Genomic DNA, 25,007 nt, shown 5'->3' on the forward strand with positions numbered 1-25,007 from the left:
TAAACAGGCAAAATGTGAATTTCGAGTGGGTTGCCTGCCTGCCTTAGGTTGGGTATCTCAGTTGGGGTGGTGTTGCCTTGCCTTTTTGTCAAACAAAGCGGCGTGCGGCATGCGGCAGGCGGCATTTGCTGATAATGACGTCGACGTGGAAAAGCCCTTTCCCCTTCTCGCTCTTCTGCTGGTGTAGCATCGCAAAATTATCAACTCAACGGCTGCAAAAAAACGAAAAAAAAGGAAGAAGAAAGAGGGAAACAGAAAAACAGGGGGGGAAAGAAGAGGGGACCAAGCGGTCTGTGCGACCCTTAATAATATTAATTCCGCCGTCATAACAAAAATTTAGCATGGCAACGGGAGAAAAAAAGGAAAAACAAAATCAAAAGGATGAACCAGAGCGCAGTGAAAAATTCTTTGATCATTGGCCGTCGCCGCGCCCACTCACACCCACTGGCAGTGAGGCAGCCACAGCCACAGCCAAAGTCCCATGGCCCCGCCTCTGGCGACTGGCTCGACTCCCTCGGGGTGTTATTAGTCGCCCGAGTTCACCCAAAGGGGAGCGGAAGGGGGGGCGCCAGTGGAGGGTTAAGGCCGGGGTTTCGCTTTTTATTTCGCAAAATCATCTGCCATGAGAGCGCGTAACTGATATATCCCTGCCCCTGCCACCCTCTCGATATAGATATAGATATATATATACCTCATTGCCGTCCTTAGTTGCCATTTTTAGATCATTTACCTTTCGGTTTAGTCGCGAACTTGCAATTTGTTGAGGGACTTAAGTGGAAGAAAAATGTGGCAATAAAATGGGGGAAAAATCAGAAGATTTAGCACAAGGGGGAGATTTACACGTGATTGTTAATTAAATATTTGCCACAAGCTGAGGTTTGTCCGAGGGAAAGATATAGCAATTATGGGCGAAGGTGTTTTTAGAGGTTTTTAAGGGGAATTTGAGGGGATTTTCTTGGGTAAATAGAAAGATTTTTCAATTCGAAACTTAAATATATTACAAATTCATTTTTTAAGGCATTAAAAATATATACCCTTAAGTTGATTTTGCCAACTAATCTTAAAGTTTTTCGCTTGCTTGCAAATTAACTTTAATGATTGATCTCTTTGGGGAAAACTTAGAAAGAAATCCAAGTTCTTCTTTTAATTTTCATTGCCATTTCTTTGTAATAATTTTCATGGGCGGCCCCCTTCTTAATATTGCGTGCACTGGAGCATGGAAAATTCGAGGGGCAAATGAAAAAAAAACGAAAAAAAAAAGAAAAAAAGGAAGAGGGATAGCAGAAAATGGAAATAAATCGTGTATAAAAAATTGTTCAAGGGGTTGCATTTTTGTTTGACAGGACAGGAGCAGCAGCAGCAGTAGGAGTAGTGGCAGTTGGCTAAATTCTACACCACCCCCTCCCTCTCACTTTTCGAACCGTTTTTCCTTGGCATGTTCCGCACCCCTCCGCACCCTCCCTCCGGCCCTTTATCACTGCTTCTCTGGCTATCCTTTTGCTGCTTTATTCGCTTGTTGCTTTTACGCTCGATAAAAATTGCTCATACGCGTGTGTGTATTTTCCCCTGTGGGCGTGATTACCTGCCTCCCCACCACCCCCTATCAACCAACGACAGCAGCAACAGCAGCCCCTTGAACGTCCTTGCCTCCTGTGTGTCCTGCGAAGAGAGCGGCAAAGGAAAATTTAATAAAAGCGCAAATTAATTTTGCGTCCAACCCTCGTTTTTCCTCCTATTTTTCCTCCTTCCTCTTCTGTAGTTAGATACAAGTTTTTCTTGTTGTTGTTGTTGTTGTTGTTTGTGTTGTATTCCGTAAAAGTTTTTCTCTTTCTTTGCAATTTTTTCCTTTCGGGTTTTCTTTGCTTTTCGTGTTTCTTTCGCCTGAGTTTTTCCTTTCCTTTATTTTTGGCCAAGAGTTTGAGTTTGGCGCTGGCGCTTAATTTATGGTCTCTGGGGCGCTGTCTACAGATTTATGCATAATTTGTAAATGAAAGTCAGAAACTAATTAAATTGATTTGCCCCCTCCCTCCCCCGTGCCATCACCCTATGCTTTTCCCTTCACCATCGAGCAGGCAACCCCTCCAAAAACCAAAAAAAAAGAAAAAACTTTCTTTGTCTGCCGCGTTCGTTGGTTGCGATTTTCTTTTGTTTTTCATCTCGCCACTGGCTTTTGTGTCGAGACAGGAAGAAAGGAAAATTATGCTCAAAGAAAAGAGGCGGTTGCTGGAAAAATGCTAGACAAATTATTTTCTTGAGCTGGCAAAAATTTTCAAGAGTCGCGGGATTTCGTTTTTAAGGCAAAGAATTTGTAATAATTTTTCGTGATATTTTTTTTAGTAGATTTTCTTATTTTATTTCCCACTTCCCACTGCCAGCAAATCGAATCAATTATTTCCCACAATTATTTGACACTCTTTCGACGAGGAAAACTCAGTGTTTTCCCTTGGCCAATTTTTCAGCACTTTCTGAATGCGTGACAGGACAATGGACATGGACAATTGCCCTGATTTGGTTGCCGTTGCACTTGCAGATGCTAATGTTGCACGTAGCCTTTTGCCACGGTTTGTTGCTGTTTCTTCACCTACATTGTATTTCCCCCTTTAGCTCTGTCCCTTTCGGTGTGCCTCCTTCTCGCTCTCTTTCGCGCTGATCCGCTGTCCCTTTTTATTGTGTGTTATTATTGATTTCGCGCTTCATTTTTCTAGCACGTTTTCAGCGCTTCGCACACAGCGTGTAATTTTGTTTGGATTTATCTTGGCTGCTGCCTCATGCCACCTCTTTCTGCTCAGCTCATGCCATCTCTTTCGCTTCTTCAACTTTCTCTGTGTGTGTGTGTGTTTGTGAAATTTGGCGAAAATCACGTTTTTGGTGGGCGTTTTTGTTAGTTTTCGCTTTGTGAGGCACGAAACCGATGTTGGGACTGCCAAGGGTTAAGGGGAGTTAAACCAACAATGCCAGAAAAACTAAATTCATAGTTTTGTTCCACTTCCACTCAATGCAATGTATGTGTGTGTGTGTGGGTGGCCCATTGAAAAAGTTTGCGGAAAATGTTCAATGGCCTCGAGGCTCGATCGCTTTTCTAGGGGAAAAAAGCAACTGAAATTGAGGGAGGGAGAAAACTAAGAGAAAAAATAGAAAATACACGAAAAAAGAGAGAAAAGGGTAAAAGCTAGGGAAACTGATCAAATTTATTTAACAGTTTTTGTTGCTGTTTCCGTCGAGGGGAAATTTCTCAATCGGAGTTGGTGAAATTTTTTTTGTTTTTGAAATTGTTTTGAGGTTTGAGGAAAAACAATTAATAGTTTGGTTGAGAGGGAGGGGGGAGTAAGTTTGGAATTTAGAAAATCAAAAAGGAGTTGGAAAAGTGTTAGATAAAGAGTAGAATTTTCCGAAGATTTTTTCTTTGTTGATAAATAAGCTAGTACTACTACTAGTAATATTATGAAAACCCAAAATTTCTGATAATAAAACCCACAATTTCGGTTTATATGGCAAAAGCAGAAAGTAAGTCCTTCAATTTCATTCTCAAATGCTGTCCCCAAACTGCATTTCTCCTCCTCTTTTTTGGACTTCTTTCACCCCATTGGATTTATGTCCCTTTCAGGCAAACTATCGCCATCTCTCAGCTCTTTCCCAACCACCCCCCCGCTCTCAGTGGACAGTGAAAAAACAGTATTTATTATCACAAAGCGGAATAAACAGAAACAGAATTTAATAAAAGCAAAACTTTTTCTGCAGCTGCTGCTGCTGCTGTTGCTGCTGGTGCTGTTGTTGATTGCAAATGAAATGAATATTATTTGATTGAATAACAAGAGCGTTGGGCAAAAAATAATTGCTAGCAATCTTTGTTATGCGTTGCTTTTAAATCCAAATTAAATTAAACAATCAAGCACACGCGCGCACACACACACACACTGACTAACAGGCACAATAATAAAAACACATATACAAACTGCCATTTTGAGTTACAAAATGCGCTGCACTTAAAAGTATGCAACAACATTTTTTTGTGCGCTTTCCTTTTTTTTCGCCACTCCACTCCATATTGCGTGTGCACAACTTTCGTCGAGTGTCATGGATGGAAAGTCGAGGGAAAGTGGGGCAAAAGTGGAACTGCTGCTGCTGCTGCTGTTGCTGCTGTGGTTGGTCAACGGCAATAATAATGGCAACAATATACACACACGAAGTGGAAAAGCGGTAGCAGAATGGGAACAAACACACACACTCATATACACATAGACATACACAAACTGCTGCCAAATGTATGCACAGGAAGCATTTGTAATTCCCCGCCAGCAGCGCGAGGAAGTCGCTTCCCTCTTTACCACTCTATTCCCTTCCCCATTTCATCTCCACCTTTCCCTTTGTCGCTTTTCCAACTTTCCCCCAGCTAGCTGTGCTTCCGTTGCTCTGTCGCCTGCTGCTGGTCAAGCGATTCATTTGAATTTCGATGCCACGAACTTGAAGATACTTCTTTCGAAGGGCGTTTAGTCTGTGTCTAATCATCTTAATTTTGATGAAGGAGGAAAGCCAGGTCCATCATCCTTAATGGTCCTTCTATACGGAACTTTTACAATTTCTCCATCTTTAACTTTATTTACCTCATGCAACTTTGTCAAGACCTTGCCAATTCGTTTACCCCCTGACTTTTCGAGGGTATCAAACTTTGTAGCAACAAAACGTTGCGTGTGTGAGTGTTGCTTGTAAGCGGCGAGTGGTGGTGGGGGGGTGATGGCGCCTAACCCGCAGGTCCGTTTGGCAGACTGTTTATGGTTTTTGGCTACAACTTAATTTAAATTGTTTAATTCTATTATTGTTGCTAATAAATCACAGGCACAGCTTGCGCTGTTCGCTGGCTGGCTTAGTATTTGCTAAGCTCTCCTTAACTTACATAGATACGCACGCACACTGCCACACATACACATATACATACTCATACACACACATACACAGACAGAGAAACATTTGTCTTGTGCGCCTGCTGTTGTAAGCGGCTTTCCATTCTACTGCCCTGTCTCTCTTTTTGCTGCCCTTGCAGCTGTCTCTGTCCAACACCGGAGACCCCCAGGGTGCCATTCATTGTTCTGTTTTGCATTCTTCGTGCCGTCCCTCTCTCTCTCTCTCTCTCTTTCTCTCTCTCTCGCTATAAATTACACTGATCTAGTAACTTTTGTGGCAAAAACTCGTAAATTTGCAGCTTGATTTTTGAGTTGTTTTATTTTTCTCCCTTTTTTAATTTCATTTTCATTTTTTTTTTGGAAAATTTTGAATATGAAATATCCTCGCAGAGGTTTGAGGATTATTATAGGGCTAGGCTAGGCTGGGCTAGCTTAAATTTCAATGGGAAAAAAAATATATAAAATCAAAATAAAACGCAAACCACCCGCACACAACGACCGCATGTCAAATGCAGGCCAAAATCTCTGAGAACGGCGGATAGTGGTGGAGGGAGGCGTGGCACACGCTTGACCAGCGCCGATGACCGCTTGACATGGCCATAAATAACAAAGCCAAAATGGCGGCCAAAGCGGAGAGCCACAACCAAAAAAAAAAAAAAAAAAAAAAAAAAAAAAAAAAAAAAAGGAGTAAAACGTAAGCGGTGATACCAAAAACCAAAGCGGGCCAAAAACCAAAACCAAAAGCAAAACGAACAGATACGAATCGGGCCAAATGTGATATGTCAAATGCACGCGACAGCAGCTGACGATGAGCTCGGTACAATGACAATGATGTTGGTTGTTGGCTGTTTGGTTCTCGGCCAGGGAATACAAAAACAAAATCACAAAAACAGAAAAGCAAAAAACAAAAAAAGCAAATATGGCCCAGAGATAAGGTCCTCGAAGCGGGTTAAAACGCGGGTCAGCCAAACCAGTGGCTGGGCCTGTACTTGGGGGGAATTTGCAAATCAAGTACTAGGAGTTGACTTTGAAAAGCCTAAACAGAGATTTTAAAATATTTTCCTTAAGGAAAATTCTATTTTACATGAAAAGTGGATAAATAAAAGAGTTATTCCTTAAATGGTTAAAGATTTTTATGATAAATATTAATTGTTAGATGGAAATCCTTGCATTTTCCCAGTAAAAGGTAAAAACTGAAAAGTAAATACAAAAATCTAAACTTGGCAGAAGACTTGAGGCTTTCTTTCAAGTGTTTTTAAGGAAACGAAATGTTTTCTTAGGAATTTAAGAAAACTTAAATAAATACGTGAAAAATGTAGTCTTCTTTAAGAAATGAAAATATTTACTTAAAAAATCATAATAAATGCCTGCCCTCAAGGTGTTTCCCAAGATAGCTTAACATGCCTTTGAGGTTTTTGATTGGCAAACAAAAAGGATTAAAAATATGCCAAGAAATTTAATAAATATAAAGAAATATTGAACACCTGCTAAAGATGTCTATGGTTAAAGTGTATCTAAAGTGTGGCTTAGTTTTAAATTTAAAAACTGAGTTAGAAATGTGAGAAAAATCCTTGCTGTTGGTAAGCATAGGGAGAAGGCTTTAGCAAATATTTTCATTCAAAAAGAGTTTCTATGCCAAAAATCTCAACAATTTTGGGTTGAAAGAAAGGCAAAAAAGAAATACCTTGAAAATAACTGTGACAACTGCTGACTGATCAGTGGGTAAGATGATATCCTCTTCATAGATAGCTATCGTTTTGGGTTCACGAGAAATGTTTTTGAGCTTTGAAGGCAGGCAAAAAGTTGTAATTTCTGTTGCATACTTGCGGGCGGCGACTGCAAATGCCACACACAGCCAGCATGCAGCACAAGGCACACACACACACACACACACACACATATACGAAGGCACTCGCGGAATTTCCAACAATGGCGGCAGTTATCGAGAAATGGCAGCCAGCGACTGCATTTCCGCTTAATGTTGAGCGATAATAAAACACAAACAGCAACACAAAAATCCAACCCGCGCCCGACTCTGCCGGTCGCGGCGGGGATAATGAAAGTTTTTTTTCCTTGTGCTTTTTTTTTTTTTTTTTTTTTTTTGGTGGATGCAACCCATTCGCCATTCTCGATTCAACATACAATGGCGTTGCTGCTGCTGCACACACATGCATTGATTTATGTTTTTTAATTTAAAATTTCCGCATCACTTAACCGTTAAAAATAATAATAATAACAATAACAGCGAGCGAGCGCGCGGGCCGCGCCAACAACAATAAGCCTTTGTCCACGAGGCTGCGATTTAAATATTGTAACATGGCCAGGCGAGAGGCGATTGGCGAAAAGCGAAAAGCGAGATGCAAGAGGCCAATGTGGGGCGAAAAACTTTTGCACATGTTTTAATTTCCGCATTACACGGAAAAGTGCACTGGCCGAAAATTAGTGTCATGGGTTTTAATTCACATTTATTTCCGGCAAGGTTTACATCGTTAAATTCTGAAAAAGAGATTGAAATGGGATTGAAGTTAAAGTTATGGGATGAAAGCAGATTTACTTTAAGAAAAGGTGACAAAAAAGTGGAGTGGAGTTTTGAATTAAAACAGCTAAAAAGGAACCACAAAAGTGCCTGCCGCCTAGTCTATTACTTAACCATTTCGTAGTTTAGTCATCTGTTTAAGTGCATCTTTCCATCTTTCCAAAAAACATTGAAAAGTATCTCGACTAACCGAATTCCCCATATTTTTCGCTCTTTTGTTTCTTTTTGCTATTGCAGACTGGGTGGCCACCCACAACAGATGCCGCAGAGTATGTCAACTGGCAGCAACACAATCGGCCATGGTGGCATCGATCGCGGCGGCGTTGGACTGCCAATGGGCGCTGGTACAATGCCTGGCGGTGTGGGCGGCGGTGGACAAGTAGGCGTGCCCGGTGGTGGTGGAGTTGGTCCACAAGTGGGCGTCGGTCCGCCCGGGAGCGGTAACGGTGGCAATTGTCAGATAAGCGGCTCACAGCCGCTGGTCATGCCCGGATTCCCATTGCGTAATTCTCACTCAGCGCATGCACCGCATTATTCGCCATATTCGCCATCCAGGTGAGTTTATATATATATATATAGGAAGGGTAAGGGAGTGGAAACAAGGCCCCAAATATGGCCCTTTCGACCCGGGGTCACAGTGAGCACTCTTCGAGTGAATGAGCGTTAAATTGAGTGAGAAGTGGGGGGGCGGTGCAGTGGATATGACTTCCAGTCAACTGATTTTGTTCAAGGGGAGATGACTTTTTCCTTTGGCCTCAAGTTAACTGAGAAACTGTGAACGTTTTCCGTGATTTTTTCTGAATTCCTTTCTGCACTTTTATAACATACAAAGGTGTCGAATTATAGTAAAGGAAAAAAAAGGAAAATACCTAATGTTAAGCTTAGCTAGCAGCTACCTCTGAGATTTCTGGCAAACAATTGGAGTTGGATTTCCAAAATTCACCGGGCTTAAGGCAGTTGTTTTTAAGTTTTGTAATTTGTTTAGTTTAGAATTGGCTTTTTTTTGAAAAATTTCAATACCAAAATGGGCATTATTGCCACTCTAAGCATGGCCCATAAGGTTTATAGTGGACACAATCGGCTGCGGAATTCACAGGATAATCATAATCGAGGTACCAAGACTCGTGGTTGTCTTCCGAAATGGCCTCGCCACCAGCATTCGAATGCGGTGGCCAACTCAAATCGGCAGCCTCTCGACTCCTGGATGCCTTTCAAGAGCCCAGCACAAAGTTACCATTCCCAGTCCAATTCGGAGTTTGAATCCAATCAAGGTCAAGGCGACTTTCAAGGCAGGCGGCTGAAGAAGTTGAAAAGATGTAGCAATGCTGAGACCGCGATGATGTCTATCAATCTGACGAAGGATCTCGATCTCGAACAGTTGGTCAGCTGTTGGTGGCCATTGAATATATGCCACGAAATGCGTAGGAAACTCCATCAGATTATAGAGCATTCGGGGGAGTTTTCAGTGAATTGGCAAGGCTAGTCAGAAAATGCTCAGAGATGGAACCATTTTTGGTTTTTAAAGTGATGTTGTAACTCAAGCTTGAGATTCAAATTCAGAAATATATAAAATTGAAAAGAAGAATTTAGTTAATATCCTTTTCTGTTCTCCCTGTGAGATGTTTACCTTAAAGACCTTGCTGAGTTAGTAAGTCAAAGTGAAAATCAGAAACTTCGTCGCAGTTCAGAGCTCCCTAGTTAGTGCCTAACTCCTTAAGGAATTTTCCCTTTAGGGGTTTTCCACTCACTTCCCCCGCTCTTGTTTTCCTTTTATTTTTCTCTTTACTTCACCGAGTTGAATCACCTTTGAAGGCCTGACTCGGACACTTTCGAGTCTAACCCAATTCTGGGGCAACTTTTGAAAGTTGCCAACTCAAGAATTGTTAATTCTCTTTAAGCTGGGCACCATGCCCCTGCTTTCCTCTTTCCCGCGGCCCTTTTGCTGCCACCCCTTCATATCTCCAGAACAGAAATTTCGTAACTCCCTACGTCAGCGTTTCGTTCAACTTTTACGCAATTAGAGGCGACCACGCCGAAAGACTTGACAGCTCTGCCTGCGGCGGCTTAGACTTGTTGGCTGCCTGGCTGTATGTGTGATTAACACCCTTTATTTTTTGGGGGGTGGGAGGGACGAGGCTTGAAGGGAGCAGTGAGTGGTCTTTGTCCTCAGTCTCTCAGTGCATCGTTTTGCATGCGTTGACTTTTCGGTTGGGAGCTTTATTAAAAAAGTTACCAGCTGTTGCCAGCAGTTGACAAACTCATTGGCGTACTAACTCGTTGGCGTTTCTAGCAGAGAGAGAGAGGAAATATATTGAATTTAGGTTTGTTTTTTGTATTAGATAGCTAGTTTTCATTACAGTTATTAGTATAATTAACTGATATTAGGAAGATAAGGCAATTCCTAACTTAAGAGCTGCTGACTGCATGGTCACATTGGGTTTTCTGCAGGCTAAATGGCGGCCACACTGTGCTTCATTTTGCGAGCAAGGTCACATTGTTTTCAAACATTATCAATGTTTCTGAGGAAAACATTTCAAGGAAAATAGATCATTTTGTAACAAGTAGATTGAAGATACTTTTTCTCTCACAAAAGCCATGATATTTTTTCACCGTGTTTCTCCTTGATTTTCCTTGCTCTCTCCGAAACGTGTTTGTTTGGTTGGATGGTTTCTGTGGTCCTTGTGATATGTCAAGCGTCTAAAGCCACAGGACAGAGTACGGGATATGCGTGTGGGCCAGGACATGGAGGCGAGTGAAGGCGAGTGGAGGAGGAGAGTAGAGGCGAGTGGCTTTATTCCTTGTGTCTTGTGGTCGTCGCTCCTCCTCCACTGTAGTTCCACTTTTTTGTTAATTACAAATGCACATTGCTGCTATCTGCTACGCTCTCTCTCTCTCTCAACATCGTCATAACTTTCATTTTCTGTTTGTATATTCTTTTCAGGTTTCACATAGATAAACGCTGTCAGCACCGATGTTCCTGGAAATGCTTGAGCATCGCCTTAATATTCGTATCCGTCGTCCTAACCGCCATGTTGGCATACTTTGCAGGTAAGAACTTGTAACTAAAAACATTGGACATTGTCATAATGCCAACACGGTTAATGAAAAATACACAAGACGACCGCCCGTCCAGTCATACACATATACACACATACATACACACATACACACACATATATACCTTTGCAAATATTCGCTCAGTGTATACATAAGTGCAAACTACAAACAAGCTATAACAAGGCAAATACATCAAAGTGTTTGCCTTACATTAGCGTTAAATGGTGTTAACTTACACACACACACACACACACACGCACACACACCCAGACATATTGCCAGGCTGAGAAACCCAACACGGAGCATTGGCCTAGGTAAACACTCGCACATACTCGTATCTGCGAATACACAGAGAAAATAAATATTTGGATTTATTTGTTCTTAGATAATGTTTAGAAGTAACTGAATTTGGAAACTCAACTCTAAAGTTTTCATTTAAGAATTTCTTTAATTCAGATTTTTAACAGTAATAGAAGTCAAGTCCTTAACATATATATATATTTTCTCTCTGTATAATCTTGATATATATCCCATAGTTGGGTAGCCTCAAAATGTTAATTGATAAATGTGCCGGCATTCTGCACATTCTGACAAGCAATTAGAAACCGCATCCCTCGCATCCGAGGTCGAAGTTCGATGGCATCGGTAAAACCGCCAGATCGATTGACAGACAGAGTCCATGAGGATGATGATGATGTCACGGCTATAGGGATTTTCAAAGTTTATTTAAATATTATTTTCTGGTTAGTTTTTGCCTTAGAAAAAGTATTTATTTGAATGAAGAAAGAACGAAGGGGAAGTTTTTTAGGAGAAATAAAAGGAATTCTCATCTCATAGCTTAAGGTTTGCAGTTTAAAATAAACATTTTGAAATGCCTTAAAACTAAATTATTAAATCCACTTAATTTTCAAATAAATCTCATCGAAAGGCCAGCAAAAAAGTTATGCTCTTGCTGGCAGAGATCTCACCTGAATTGGTAACAGATATTAAAATGGCTTTTTAATGTTTCCCCTTTTTCGCAAGTTGCACTTGCCACATCCGAAGGATGCTATGCCCCCCGCCTTTGCTCTCCTCTTATTTTCCTGTTTTTCCAGCTTTTCCTTTTCCCTTTTTTTCTTTTTGGTTTTTGTTTTTTGTTTTTTGCTTTTTGTTTTTGTTTACAACTTGATAATTAAACACGTTTTGTGCTTGCTGCTGCCTCCTGGCTGCTGCTGCCTTCCAAATTATATTTACAGGTCAATTTAATTCTTTTTGCCCATTTCTCTTTTCTGCTCTGGCGAACCCTTGGCTTTCCGTCCTTGCCACCTATAACCCCCTTAGCCTTTCTCTCGCTTACCCCTTCTAACATTGCCGCCCCTGACTGTCTGTCCGTGTCCGTGTCCGTTGTTCTTGTTGTTGTTGTTGTTGTTTTGCTCTGGCAAAAACTTTGCACATTAAAATATGTAAATTTTAATTTGAAACAAAAGGGTTGACGGTTGGCAGGCAGGCAGTCAGTGAGGCAGCCAGTCATCCAGTCAGCCCCTCGCCAACCGTTGACGGCAATGGCGACGATGACGACGCCTCCTCAGTCACCTCTTCTCGTAACCCCCTGCTTCTGCCTCCCCGCTCCTGATCCCCTTTGAAATTTTCCTGCGGTGGGCTCGGCGCCCTGGCATTTTATCTAGTGAAACATTGGCACAACTTTTTGGACACTTTTAGCGTCTGTGCGTCGACATCTGGGCTGCCAGGTTCTTCTCACTTTTTGGCCCTCTCATTCCAGCGGGGGTTTCCCCCTTGGATGGAGGATTTTTCCAACTGCCAACTGTTTTTTTTTGATAAATCTTACGCGAAGGCATTCAAATTTATGTGGCTGAACTTTAGCTTGAAAGAAAAAAGACTTCTCTCCCGCCGCGTGCTCAAATTTGTTTGCGGGTCTTTGAGTGAGTGATTTGCGTTGTTTTCCTTGACGTTTTCAGGTAAACAAGTTTGGCCGGAAATCGGAGATTGATTGTTTTGCTTAGAGAGAAGAACTAGAAGAGTGTTATGTTTGCTAGTAACATTTACTTAACAAGTTTTAAAATTAAAAATAAAAACTTAACTAAAAACTTAACTTAGTCTTAAAGTTGTAATGAAAGTCTGATACTTAGCTTTATCATCAGCCATCCATAACTTCATCCCCACTCGGTGTTGCTTTTCATAGCAAATTCTAGCCACTCATTTCTCCTTCTATTTGCCCACTCGTTTGCACACTTTCTTCTTGGGTCTCTCCTCCTTCCATTTTTCTCACTTTCTCCCTGCGTTTAATTTATTATCTACGCAGAAGAAGAAGTAGAAGTAGAAGCAGCAGCAGCAGCAGCAACAGCAGCTGCTCGAGAGACGGCGGCACTGATTTACAGTTGGCTAAAAGCTGCGGCTTGTTTGGTGGGTGGTTGTGGGTGGTAATGGGTGGCAAGGTTGCTGCTGCTGCTGCTGCTGTTGTTGATGGGGCTGCGGTGTCACAGGATTGCAAGTGAACGAAAACAAATTTACAACAAACCACGGGAAAAATATATGTGATGCCACTTGGCACATGGCACCCCGCCACCTCGCCACCCTCCCATCTCACTTTTTCGGGGCACAAAATGAATTTAAGTTGAAAAGTTGTGAACATTTTGTGGATTTCGGAATGGGGGGGGAGGCGATGGGTATGGCATATTTGGGTGCTGCGTGTGGATTTCACTGATTTAATTGTTGGCAGTCAGCAGAGGCAGCAGCAGCAGCAGCAGCAGCAGCAGCACATGCTTGAAATTTATCTTTTAAAAATAATGTATTAATTTTTGTGGCGCCCCTCGGTTGCCACCCTTCCCCCCGTCGTTTTGGCTTCCCCCCCACAAACATTTAACCGCCATAAACTCATTTGTGTAAAAAGCTTTTTGTTCAGTGTGAGCGTGAATGTGTGTGGCAAATGAATTTACGCTTTTCCTCTGTCTTTTCACGCTTTCCCTTGCTCTCTGTCCCTGTCCCTGTCTCTGTGTGGGTGTATTTGTCTGCTTTGGGGGTCGTTTTATGGTTGAATAGTTTTAGAAACTGTGTGTGTGTGTGTGTTGGGGGGTTAAGATACAAACAGAGCGACGGGGAACAGGTGAACCAGAAATTAATTTACCTCATTTTTATATACAGATTTCGGTTGTAGTCCAACTTTTCGCCTCCTCCCTCTGTTGGCTTAATAATTTCCTATTAATTAAGGGATTCGCCATGAAATTAGCCAGCACTTGCGGTTTCAAGCGCGCCAGCTGTTTGGGTATTTAAAAAATACACACACAGCTATATATGTTTGTATATAAAGATGTGTTTATGTGTATATACAGGCAGCGAGGGGAAAGGAAACTGTATAATTATATACAAATATAAGAGTGAGTGAGGCCCATTGTCAGTTAATTAACAGGCAGACAGCTTGCGTTTGCTTGTTTGCCTTGTGTCAGCCTCACGAGTTGTTCTCTTTAATTTGATTTACATACGGTCTCCATATGCCACGCACCCTGGCTGGGTATGCTTTCTACCACCCACTGCCTCCCACTTCCTAGATAAACAATCGCCCAAAAATGATGTTGATGTTGATGAGAGATTTCAGGCTTCGAGCAAATTAACACAAAAAGCTGTGAAAATAAAATGAATATTTTTCCGTTGCCTACTTATGAGGGCAAAGCCATGAAGAAGAAAGTTGGCCGTATGGGAGAAATGAGATTTTAAATGGTTATCCTTTAGGGATTTCCTTAAAATAGTTCAGGGTGGTGAAGAAATATATTTACTAGACAACAAAAACATCTTAAAATCAAAATATTATAAAGATAAACTCCCCTTTCAAAAGGCAATTTTCCATAGAAGGAATATATATTTTCTACATCAGAAGTTGCCTGCAATTATCCATAATTCATGATACTTTAAGTTCTCAGATAAATGTGATTATCCCTTTGAAATTCCTCTTCATTTTTGGCCATTTTCCCAGACAAGTTGGCAACATGCTGCGCAAAGTGATGTCGACTGACAGCTTAAAGTCCACATTTGTACATTTGCGTATGATGCATACAGCGATCTGCATGCAGCTGTCATATCTGTCCCGATAATCGACCGCAATGTCAGCAAAAGTGCGAGCGAGAGATGCTACGCTAACGTTGGGTAGGAAAAGAAGAGATAGAGAAGCAAGCAGAAGCAGAGCGGTGACAAGTGCAACCGCAGCAGCAGCAGCAACAGAATCCACCGCCACCCCATAAAGTTGCATAAATGTTTGCCCAGCGATTTACAAATGTGCCACTTTCTATCACAACAAAAGCAGCACCAGCAGTAGTACTACTACTAGAGTTGGTGTAAAAGAGATGGACAGAGAGCAGGAGAAAGAGACAGACAAAGAGACAGACAGACAGGCAGACGGCAGTTAATATGCTTGACTGGCAGCTGGCCCTTTCAGGATGCGCATTGCAGTAGTTATCGGAAATAGGTTAATCGATTTTTAAGCGGATAACTATCGGAAACTCATTCGATATGCACTGTTTCGCAGCCAGATGGAGGCCGGTCACGCCTCCCTCCCTTTGTCCCCCTTAAAGAATACATGGCAAGGAAAATAGGAATTTAAATAGATTGATGATAGAAAAGCTGTTTGACTTTTTTGAAGGTTTAAAATTTCTTTTTGAATTATATATTAAAATCTCTTACAGTCTTAAAATATATTTTTAAGACTTTATTTTAGTTCTTCAAATTTTTTTAAACATTTTCCAAAAAGTGCTGCCTTAGCTTTCTCCCTGTGTTTTTGGCCATGCCAACTGGCCAAGTGCGTTCGTGCATCCATCTGTGTTGAAACTCCAGTGCGTCGCCCTCTTGCCCCCCTTTTGGAAAACCCCACTGGCTACGACGTCACTGCACCACCAGCTGTGTGGTTGCATGCCTTACTGCCTTTGCTTTTGCTTTTGCTTTTGCCTTTGCACTTATTGTACTATATAGCTGCTGCTGCTGCTGCTGCTGCTGCTGGTGCTGCTGCTGCTGCTGCAATGACCCCATGGGGCTTATTCCGTCCGTACAGCTTTTATTTGCCATCCCGCTCTATATATTTCCCTGTCCTTGTGTGGGAAAATCCCTAAAACCCCCTCTGGAAAGCAAAAAAAAAAGAGAGAAAAAAAAAAAAGAAAGACCAGAACCATACCAACTGACTGACCTGACCCCCTTTAACATCTTATCGGCGTTGTCATTTACAGCAGCTGGCCTTGTAGTTTATGCGATTTTATTTTCATTTCACTTTGCGATGCGGTTTGCTGGAAATTTAATTTGTTGCTGCCTTTGGCTCTGTTGCGGTTTTCCAACCCACCCTATGCCCCAGTCCCAGCCCCACAGCCAACGCCCACACTTTTCCCGCACTGCTGTTGTTAAAACAGTACTGGGAGTGAACTAGATGGTCGGCACAGTGGGCCAAGCCCGACAGAGCTGGCCCCATTTTCCACAATCCGATGCAATGCATCGGAATGCATATTTCCATGGAATATTCAGCCGTGTTCTCTTAGCCAACTGTAAGCCGATTATGCCAGCTGCTGTTATTATGGCCACTAGGATGTCGTCTTAGCCGCTCGAAAGGTAACTAACCGACCGACCGAATGCTCACTTAATTACCACCGACGAGATGCACTTAAGTAGCCGAGCATTAATTAAGGCAAAACGAATGTGCTGGCTTGGAGTGGGTAGAGATGGTATTATGGTTTAGATGGATTTCTCAGGGGGAAATTAGTTAGATAGGATTGAGTGTTACCAGGTGCTAAAAAGTATGCTATGAAAAATGGAGATTTCGATCTCGGCTTACGTTTTACGTTTCACGTTACGTTTTCTTAAGAAGTTTATAGGTTTTCTTGATATTTCCCTAAAGAATAATTTTCAATCATTTTCTCCACAATGTTCTCTTCCACGAAACATCGAAACATCTCCTGGCTTCCGTCTCAGTGGTAATTGACTTTTGGCTGGGCTATTTTTCAATTTCAGCATAGACAAATGCTTTTACAGCACCACCCCCCAGCTCAACCGCAATGTGCTGTATGTGCTGTCAAATGCACAACAATCGACGAATAGATGTGTTGTAGGTTTCACTGTACCGAGCTGCCAATTAGTGAATGGAATTGTTCATTTTTCTGCGGTTTCCTTTTGCGCCTAACGAATTATGCAAAGCACTCGGAAATTGTCCTGCTCGCATTTCGTGTTTCCTTTTTCTCTCTTTTTTTGAGGGCTGGAAAAACATGAGAAAAACATGAATGGATATGATGGTGGTCAGGGGTCAGGGGTCAGGGGTCAGGGGACTGGCCAATCATCCGGAAATGCGAACGTCACGCACAGCCGCAACAAAGAAAGTCAATTAGCAGAGGGAAAAGTCTGAAGAATGTTGGTGGAAAAACAGAGAAAACCAAGTCAAGTTTCAATTAATGCGTAGGCCGCAAACAATTTCCCTAAAATCGCTCGACTTTTCCTTGGAAAAGTCCCCGACCGAAATGGACAAAAACATATCGAAAGACATTTCAATTTAAATTAAACACAAAACACTCACACACACACAGGAATAGACACATACACATGCAGACAAGGACATTGGCAAACAGGACATTTGTCACTTTCAGCCAGCTGTAATGGCCGCAGGGCGTAGGGCAGTAGTCTCCCACTTCCGTCTTTCTCCTAAAAAGGTGTGCGCATGTCGTTTAAATAAATTATTTTCCTCAAGGAAGTGCAATTAAGAAAATGTTTCATAAATTTCCCCAGACCAGTTGTAACTTTTGCCTGACCCTGACACTGGACGTTTGGACATGGCTTTTCGGCGTTCTTCTCTACCGCCCTTCTCTTCCCCTTCCTCGCTCTCATATTCCAGCCCCAGCAGGAGCAATTAGTCCTAGGAGTAGTAGTAGTAGTCGTAGTAGTTCTCCTAGTCCAAAAAGCCTGACGATGTGTCTCATTAGGCGAGGACGAGAACTCTTTTATTCATGGCCAGCCCAGGCTGAGGATTGAAAAGTGGAGAGGAGCTGCTGGTGCTGTTGGTTGCTTCTAAAGTTTATTGCCCACTTCCCGGGCGAGGGGCGGAAATAATTAATCGAACACATCCGTTGCACACCCTTTCCTTTGAGGCAGCAACAACTGGAGCAGAACTCGAGTGGGTCTAAAAATAAAGCCAAAGGAGTGGCCGCCCACCTATACGATGGAGGTGGAGCTGGGACTTGGTTTAATAGGAAAATGCTAAAAAAAACAAAAACAAGCACGAAAATAATCAGAGGAGTGGTGGGAGGAGGTGGCATGTGTCACACACTAATGATGTGCAATGAACATGTAGGTGAACGGAGAAAAATGATCAGACAAGATGGTAATTAATTTTTGATTACGTCAAATGTGATTTGGAAGCAAAGAGAGATCGAGGTTTCTAAGTTGGAATCTGATTAAGTTTTTATAGTTTGGATTCTACTTTTACTTTCTAATCACTAACATTACGAGTATCTTTCTCCAAGTGCATCCTTGAGAAGATACCCGCGTATAAAGCTAAAAATCTATACAACTTTTCCTGGGCTTCTTCCACTTGAGAAATAAAAAAACTAACTAAATAACCATTAGCGAGAGTAAAACGTGGGGGTGGCAATGGAATGGGGAAGGGGAAGCGAGGCCAGCAAATTGTAATCAAATTTAATTGGTGTACGAAAAACAACGGGTAGAAAAAGGAAAGGAAACCCCGAAAACGAAACGAATCGAGTGGAAGGAAACCCAAACCCATTTCAAGGAACATTTTCCTGTGTGTGTGTGTGTGAGTGAGTGTGTGTGTTTGTGTGTTGGTTAATGGCAGGGGAATGACAGGGACACTTGAATGAAAAGCTTGTTAACTTAATAGAACCAACTGGGCCGAGGTCTTAATTTATTAATGATACCCCCATAGTAGGTTTTTCCCTTTCGTTCTTTACCCCGAAATTGGGGGCATTAGTTTACATGTCAACGGAATGTTTTGTGTCCTGTCAAGTATCCAGAATTGGAATTGGAATTGGTCTAAGGACAACAAGAACCTAGTCCCCGTCTGTCCAACTGACAGCCCGCTGCTGCTATCCATTATTCATATATATTTATGATCCACACATTCTCGTCCTCAAATATTTGCCCCTGGGGCAGGCCGCACGGTCTATCTATATATAGCATTGGAATAATATGAGCCCCCGCCCCCCCCATTAACATAATTTTGGATCGATATGAAGGTTAATTGCTTGATTTAAGTCTTTGAGAAAAGATTTTCTGGATTACCATTTAAGAGAGTAAAGAAAAGACTTTAAAGTTTTCCTTGCAACATCACAACTCCTCTCTTCCCCCGACTTATTTAACCCTTGCTCGTCGATGTTCCACAGCGAGTCCTTCAATCATTTGCCTGCCTGCCTGCCTGCCTGCACTCTTTTCTCGATGTCGATGTCCTGGATGTGGCCAGGACCTGCTGGCGCCGCATTCCCACTGCCAATGGCCATAAATCGCCGGTCGGTAGTTTTCGATAAACGATAGCCAGGACGGTGGGGCGCGGGGGGTCTTGCCTCCTCTCCACGCTTACCAAAAGCAAAATGCAAACGTGTTAACAACGGCCACTTTGTGTGTGTCTGTGCGTGGGTCAAGGGGTCAAAGGAGGAGGGGGGGGAGAAGGGAGGCTCTGCTGGTTTTTGATTTATACTCGTGTGCATATTAATATGGCGTTAAAATATGATGCCAAAATTTATGTGTGAAAAACAGGGCGGTGCAGCAGCTGAAGCCACCAACTACAGCACCACAGAAGACATTATTGCGATTCTCTTGGCCAAAATGGCAGCATGAGGACCAGATTTATGGCCAGCACTGTGGTCCTCGCCCCTCTCGCGCCTTCTCTCTTGTCTATCTACCGCTGCCTGGGGTATGGGTATATCCCCCCCAACCCCGTCTTTGTCTGTCGATTTATGGGCGCACATTTGGCCAAGCCAAATCGAAAATCCAGCCAAGAGGCAAAGCTGAAACAGAAGGATATGGGATATAGTTTTGTGGGTTAACCTTAAAACAGGCGATGTCTCGTAATCTTTAGGCTTTAATTGCACTTTCTATTGGCCTAAGTGCATCTAAGATGGCCTTAGTTATTAGTATCTTATTAAGATAATATATAACTTTATCTTCTAAAAAAAATATCCCTAACCTTTTACTAACTGAGTCATTCTCTTTAACCCCTTTACAGCAGTCAGCTCGATGAAACCGAACATGGACAGCACCAACTGCATCCTAGTCCAGGACGTGAAGTCGCAGCCCCACGATCTGCGCGGCGGATTGGCCAAAGCGAACGATAAGGGTGTGGCCACGGCCTTTCCCACAGAGGAATCGATACAGACGAGCACCTCGGACCATGGCCAGAACGGTCATGGCCTGATGAATCCCTCGGCGGGCAGCGGTGGCAGCAATACAGGAATCCAACAGCAGCTCCTCTTGCAACAGCAGCAACCGCATTCGATCAATCAACCGCTGACCCCATTGGATGCCACAAATACCCAGTTGCAGGATCACCATCAGTTGACCTATGGTGGGGCAATGGCCGGTGTTGGTGGTGGCCTGAACGGTGGACTGAATGGCGGACTCGGTGGACAATTGATGCAGCAACCGGGTGGGAATCTGAATGGCCATCATCATCAGGCCCTGCAGCCTCAGCTTGGCGGTGTGGTGGAACTGAAGGAGTTCAATGAGGCCTATCATGCCACCATACCCGCCTATCAGTTCTGGACCCTGGAATTCCGTAACAAACATCCCGCATTCATCCGTTTCAATTTCACATTGCCCTGGGGCGCACATTTTGCTGTCTATTCGCGTCGCAATGTGGCGCCTTCGGTGACGCAGCACGATTTTGTGGAGTTCATCAAGGGCGGTCGATTGGATAGCCACCTGAGACATCGCCGTAGCTCCAATGGCACAACATCTGGTCAGGATGTGGAGGTGTATCGCAAGGAACAGAGGGAACAGTATCGTGATAAGAGTGTAGAATCAGCCCAGGATCAGGATTCGGTTCAGGATGAGAGCAGAAGCAGTTTCGAGTCCAACGAATCTTACGATATGGAAACACCTTTGGATACGATCAAGCAGCATCTTCAGAGTATTGACAATCCGCAGAGCCATTGGATGAACAAGCGATCCGCTGGCGATGGGCTGCCCGCCTTGGATGTGGATGCCATGACCGTGAATGTATCCCTGTTGCAGTATTTGGACACCGGTCTGTGGTTCATATCCGTCTACAATGATGAGTTAGTGGCCCATTCTGTATCCCTGTTGGCCGAGGAAGCCGAAGGCGTCAGCACCACCTGTCCCAATGACTGCTCGGGCAGGGGAAGCTGCTATCTAGGGAAATGTGACTGCATCGATGGCTACCAGGGAGTGGATTGCTCGAAGAGTAAGTCTTTGCTGATGGTTTATTAGTAACTAAACTAAAGTTAAAGAAAGGAAGAATTTTTCTCAAGAAAAACGTTATCCTTAGCCCAATTATCCTGTCTAGATTCAGGTGCCTTTTAGGCCCTTGACTGACCTGACCCACTGTGCGCAGGCAGGCTCTGGGAAATATTTTCCTTCATTTGAATTTATTTCTCTTTACTTTTTTTTTTGTTACCCATCTCACGGCTTTCTTTTTTCTACATTTCTTTTTCCAGGCGTCTGTCCGGTTTTGTGCTCGGCACATGGACATTACGGCGGAGGAGTGTGCCACTGCGAGGAGGGCTGGAAGGGCGCTGAGTGCGACATTCCGGTTGGCGAGTGCGAGGTGCCCAACTGCTCTAGCCATGGACGCTGCATCGAGGGCGAGTGCCACTGCGAGCGCGGCTGGAAAGGACCCTACTGCGATCAACGTAAGTGTCAAGGACTGCCTGCCAGCCTGTCCCTGTCCCTGTCCCTGTCCCCTGTGTGAATGTATGTGTGTGTGTGTGAGCCAGCCTTCTGCTGACTTGGCATAAAAATGCTAAAATTATTTATTTGCCTTGTTTGCAATTTGGAGCCCGCCCAGCCTCTCGGTTCCGGGCCATGTTGACACTGCCCGATAAGGCCAGCGGACAAGGACAAGTGGGCTGGGATGAGAGGTTGGACAGAGACGAGGACGACGGCATCCAAGTGGATGCCAAAATATTTCAGTTATTATGCCGACGACACCTCCTTCCCCATCCTCTGTTAGCACTTTTTTTTGGCCAAAAATATTCCGTCCGTCCTCGCTTTTCGGTGTGTGTGTGTGTGTGTGGGCCTTAAATTGACAAAGCGAAAGGCAAAGAAATGCCAACAATTTTTTTCGAGACTCCCTTGCAGGGTTTTCTTTCTATATATTGTAAATTTATTTTTGTTTTTGTATTTTGACCCCTCTGGCTGGCCGCGTCTCAGATAACTTTGAATTAGCCTAAAAGCAGGCAACAAATTTTAAAGAGCGAAAGGCGAGGAGCTCGCAACCAGCCGCCAAAAGAATGGTTAAATAATTCGTAGAGGAAAAACAACAAAGATGAAAAATGTGGGTAGCCCCGAAAATTGTATGCTTAGAAGATGGAAATACTCTGTGGGAGGAGGCATGGGTGGGGAAATTCCCTTTAAAAAAAGGCTAATCATTTAGTCATTGGTCTCTTTGCTAATTTATTTGGCAGAGATAAGGTTATACTTTTGTTTGTATTTAAGTTCAAAGAACATAAATTTAGTTTTAGATATTTTTGAATTTGAATTTTACTTATCAGAGATATAATTTTTAGCTCTTTTTTGAGGGTTTTTATAAAGTTATTTAAAGTTAATTTCCCCTTTAAAAGACATTGTAGGGTACCCTTGAAAGCAGGGTATACTGCTAGCGAAAAATGTTGGTAAAAAATAGCTTATAAAATATGCAACATGCAACAATACATGGAAGGAAGGAGCTGCTTTGTATGTATGTGTGGGCTAACGGACTCTTGGCATACGAAAACAAACAGCGACAAACAACAAACAGAATCCGAAACAGAAACAGAAACAGAAACAGAAACAGGACGAAACAGAAATACAAAAGAGAAAAAAAGGTAGAGAAAAAAGAAAGGAAAGGAAAAACGAGTAAAAACCAAGACACTGGGAAAACGGAAAAACGGGAAAAACGTTGAGCAAACATAAAACGTATAAAATCGAATTTATATGTTGAGAGCATATTCCTCATACACATGCTGTGGCCAGCACGAAAAGTAAAATATCAGGCAGGAGGCAAAGTGGGGGGCGGGGTGGTAGGAAACAAGGCATGGCCAAAAGCCAACCAAACAGAAGCAAAACAAAGCGGGGGCCAAAAAGAAAAAATTGCAACAACTGCGCAAAATTACCAACTTGAACTAAACTGGAATTTCATTTTAATGACCACTTTTGTACGTGTCTAACATACTAATCATGTCATGTGTGTGTGAGTGTGTGTGTGCATGTGTGTGTGTGTGTCAGAGGAAGTATGGGGAGGGGTAGGAAGGGGGGTCACCTAGAACGGGAAGGAGAGATAGGAGGTTAGGAGGTCCTTCCATGGCGGAAAGCTTTTTGTTTAGCCACGACTGTCACGATTTTACTGCCCCGCCAAATATATATATATTTCCGCTCTTTCTGCCTTTGAACTCTTTTTTTTGGTTTCCTTCTTAAGTACAGTAAAAACTCTTTAGGAAACTACATTAAGAAATCTTACCTAGTAACTGTACAAAAAAAGAAAATTCTAGCCATGAGTTGTCTGTCAGAAAAATCATAAATTTAATTTGTTATATGGAAATCGATTTTCATTTATTAAAAACAAAGAGCAAGGACCTGTCGAAGGCCAAAAACTAATTATAAAACTCAGCAGGAAGTCCAGCTTGAATGTCCAAGCAAGAAAGTCCAGCATAAGAACTGCCTACCACGCCACCTTAAGCACTTTTCACTGTATTCCAATCATGTGTGTTTGTATTTTAACTAACAATCGTTTTGTATATTCTTTCCCCCCTGCCCCGAAAACCATCAAATGCTGACCTCTGACCATCACCACCACCTACACCCAACACAACACCCACTGATGACGACGATGATGATGGATATGAAGATGACTGCCTGGATCCACTATGCTCCGGACACGGCACCTGTGTCGCCGGACAATGCTACTGTAAGGCCGGATGGCAGGGCGAGGATTGTGGCACGATCGACCAGCAGGTGTACCAATGTCTGCCAGGCTGCTCTGAACATGGAACCTACGACCTGGAAACGGGACAATGTGTTTGCGAACGCCATTGGACGGGTCCAGACTGCTCCCAAGGTGAGTTGAGATGTCGTAACTAAACCATATCCTTAACACCATCCAGTAACTGTCTGCCTTTAAATGTTAATTGTTTGACCTGCTTTGGCTTATATCCGACTTAACTTATCCAAATTATAGACTCTGAAAGTACATGTTTGAGTCACCGTTTTTGCCATCAAGTCCATCGTTAGTCCCAAAACTCTTAAAATTGCAAATTTAATGCCAAATTAGAGTGGACAAGCTAATAACTAATCAACCCCATAGTCTTAAAGTCCACCCTAAAACACACTGTATTTTATGCAGAGGCCATAAAGTGCCCGTACGTAACCATAGGAAAATCAGGTACACATAGCCTGGCAATCACTCACCAGATCTGTCAGATGATATTTGTGCCTGGGCCTGCCCTGCCCTGCCCTGCCCACAATGGTGCCACTCCACCGGCGAATATGATGATGTTTTATGGCCACAACTAAACCCGAAATTAGAATGGAATGCTAAGCCATAAAGCCGGAGCTTCCCAATTAGGCCCACGGCCCACGGTCCACGGTCCATAATCATCCTGTATAGAGGTTGAGAGGCTGAGAGCGAAATCAGCAGAGAATCGGTGGAAAATTCAGTGGCAGAAGCTCAATAAAACAAGCAGCTTACGACGACGATGCCACGACGAAGGCCAAAGGACACGTACTCCTAATTTGCTTAACTTTTTAGCACCAGAAAGGCGGAAGGCATGAGATGGGGGTGCATACTATATAGGATATATATATATATATCTATATAGTACTGTATATAAGGGTCGGGAGGTGGACCAACGTTGACGACTCCTCCTGGCGTAATGAAGCAGAGTCTCATAAAAATTCATTATTTATTTAATACGCAGGTTGGCTCTGCCCCGCCCTGGTTCTCTCTCTTGGAAAAGCAAATAAAATAAATTTACGCCTGCTAACAAAAGTCATGGGGAAGTCATGGGTCGTGAAGCAACCCCCAAAAACCAGATTATGAACTAAACCATAAATTAAAGCTGGGGGGCCAAAGGCAAAGGCAAACAGGAAATCCAATGAAAAATCTCAAATTTTGAGAGAGATATAGCTCTGATTTTGAACTATAATGAAAGCTAATACTAATACTAATATTAAAAACATTTATTCCCTAACTAAACCTTATCTTAAGTTTTCCAAAAACCATCTGCTTAATCCTTAAACTCTCTAAAAGGAAGAAAAAAAAAGAAAGCCAAGCCAGGCAGTCATGTTCGCTGAATCAATAGCCATGAAGTAAACGTACAGCAGCCAACCTATGGACC

General features: G+C 42.8%; 1 protein-coding gene across 4 annotated transcripts in view; it reads left to right on the top strand.

The window, feature by feature from the left end:
- LOC108103787 (teneurin-a) overlaps window positions 1–25,007 on the top strand; it is a 222,360-nt gene that overhangs the window by 151,669 nt on the left and 45,684 nt on the right. For all 4 annotated transcript variants that reach the window (XM_017209417.2, XM_017209418.2, XM_017209419.2 and 1 more), the window contains 5 exons: window positions 7,672–7,989; window positions 10,376–10,482; window positions 19,682–20,878; window positions 21,132–21,326; window positions 23,519–23,728. In XM_017209417.2, the coding sequence (XP_017064906.1) occupies window positions 7,672–7,989; window positions 10,376–10,482; window positions 19,682–20,878; window positions 21,132–21,326; window positions 23,519–23,728 (2,027 nt within the window). The remainder of the gene's footprint in view (window positions 1–7,671; window positions 7,990–10,375; window positions 10,483–19,681; window positions 20,879–21,131; window positions 21,327–23,518; window positions 23,729–25,007) is intronic.

This window comes from Drosophila eugracilis, unplaced genomic scaffold, assembly GCF_018153835.1.
Source record: "Drosophila eugracilis isolate 14026-0451.02 unplaced genomic scaffold, ASM1815383v1 contig_408, whole genome shotgun sequence".
Taxonomy (NCBI): Eukaryota; Metazoa; Arthropoda; class Insecta; order Diptera; family Drosophilidae; genus Drosophila; species Drosophila eugracilis.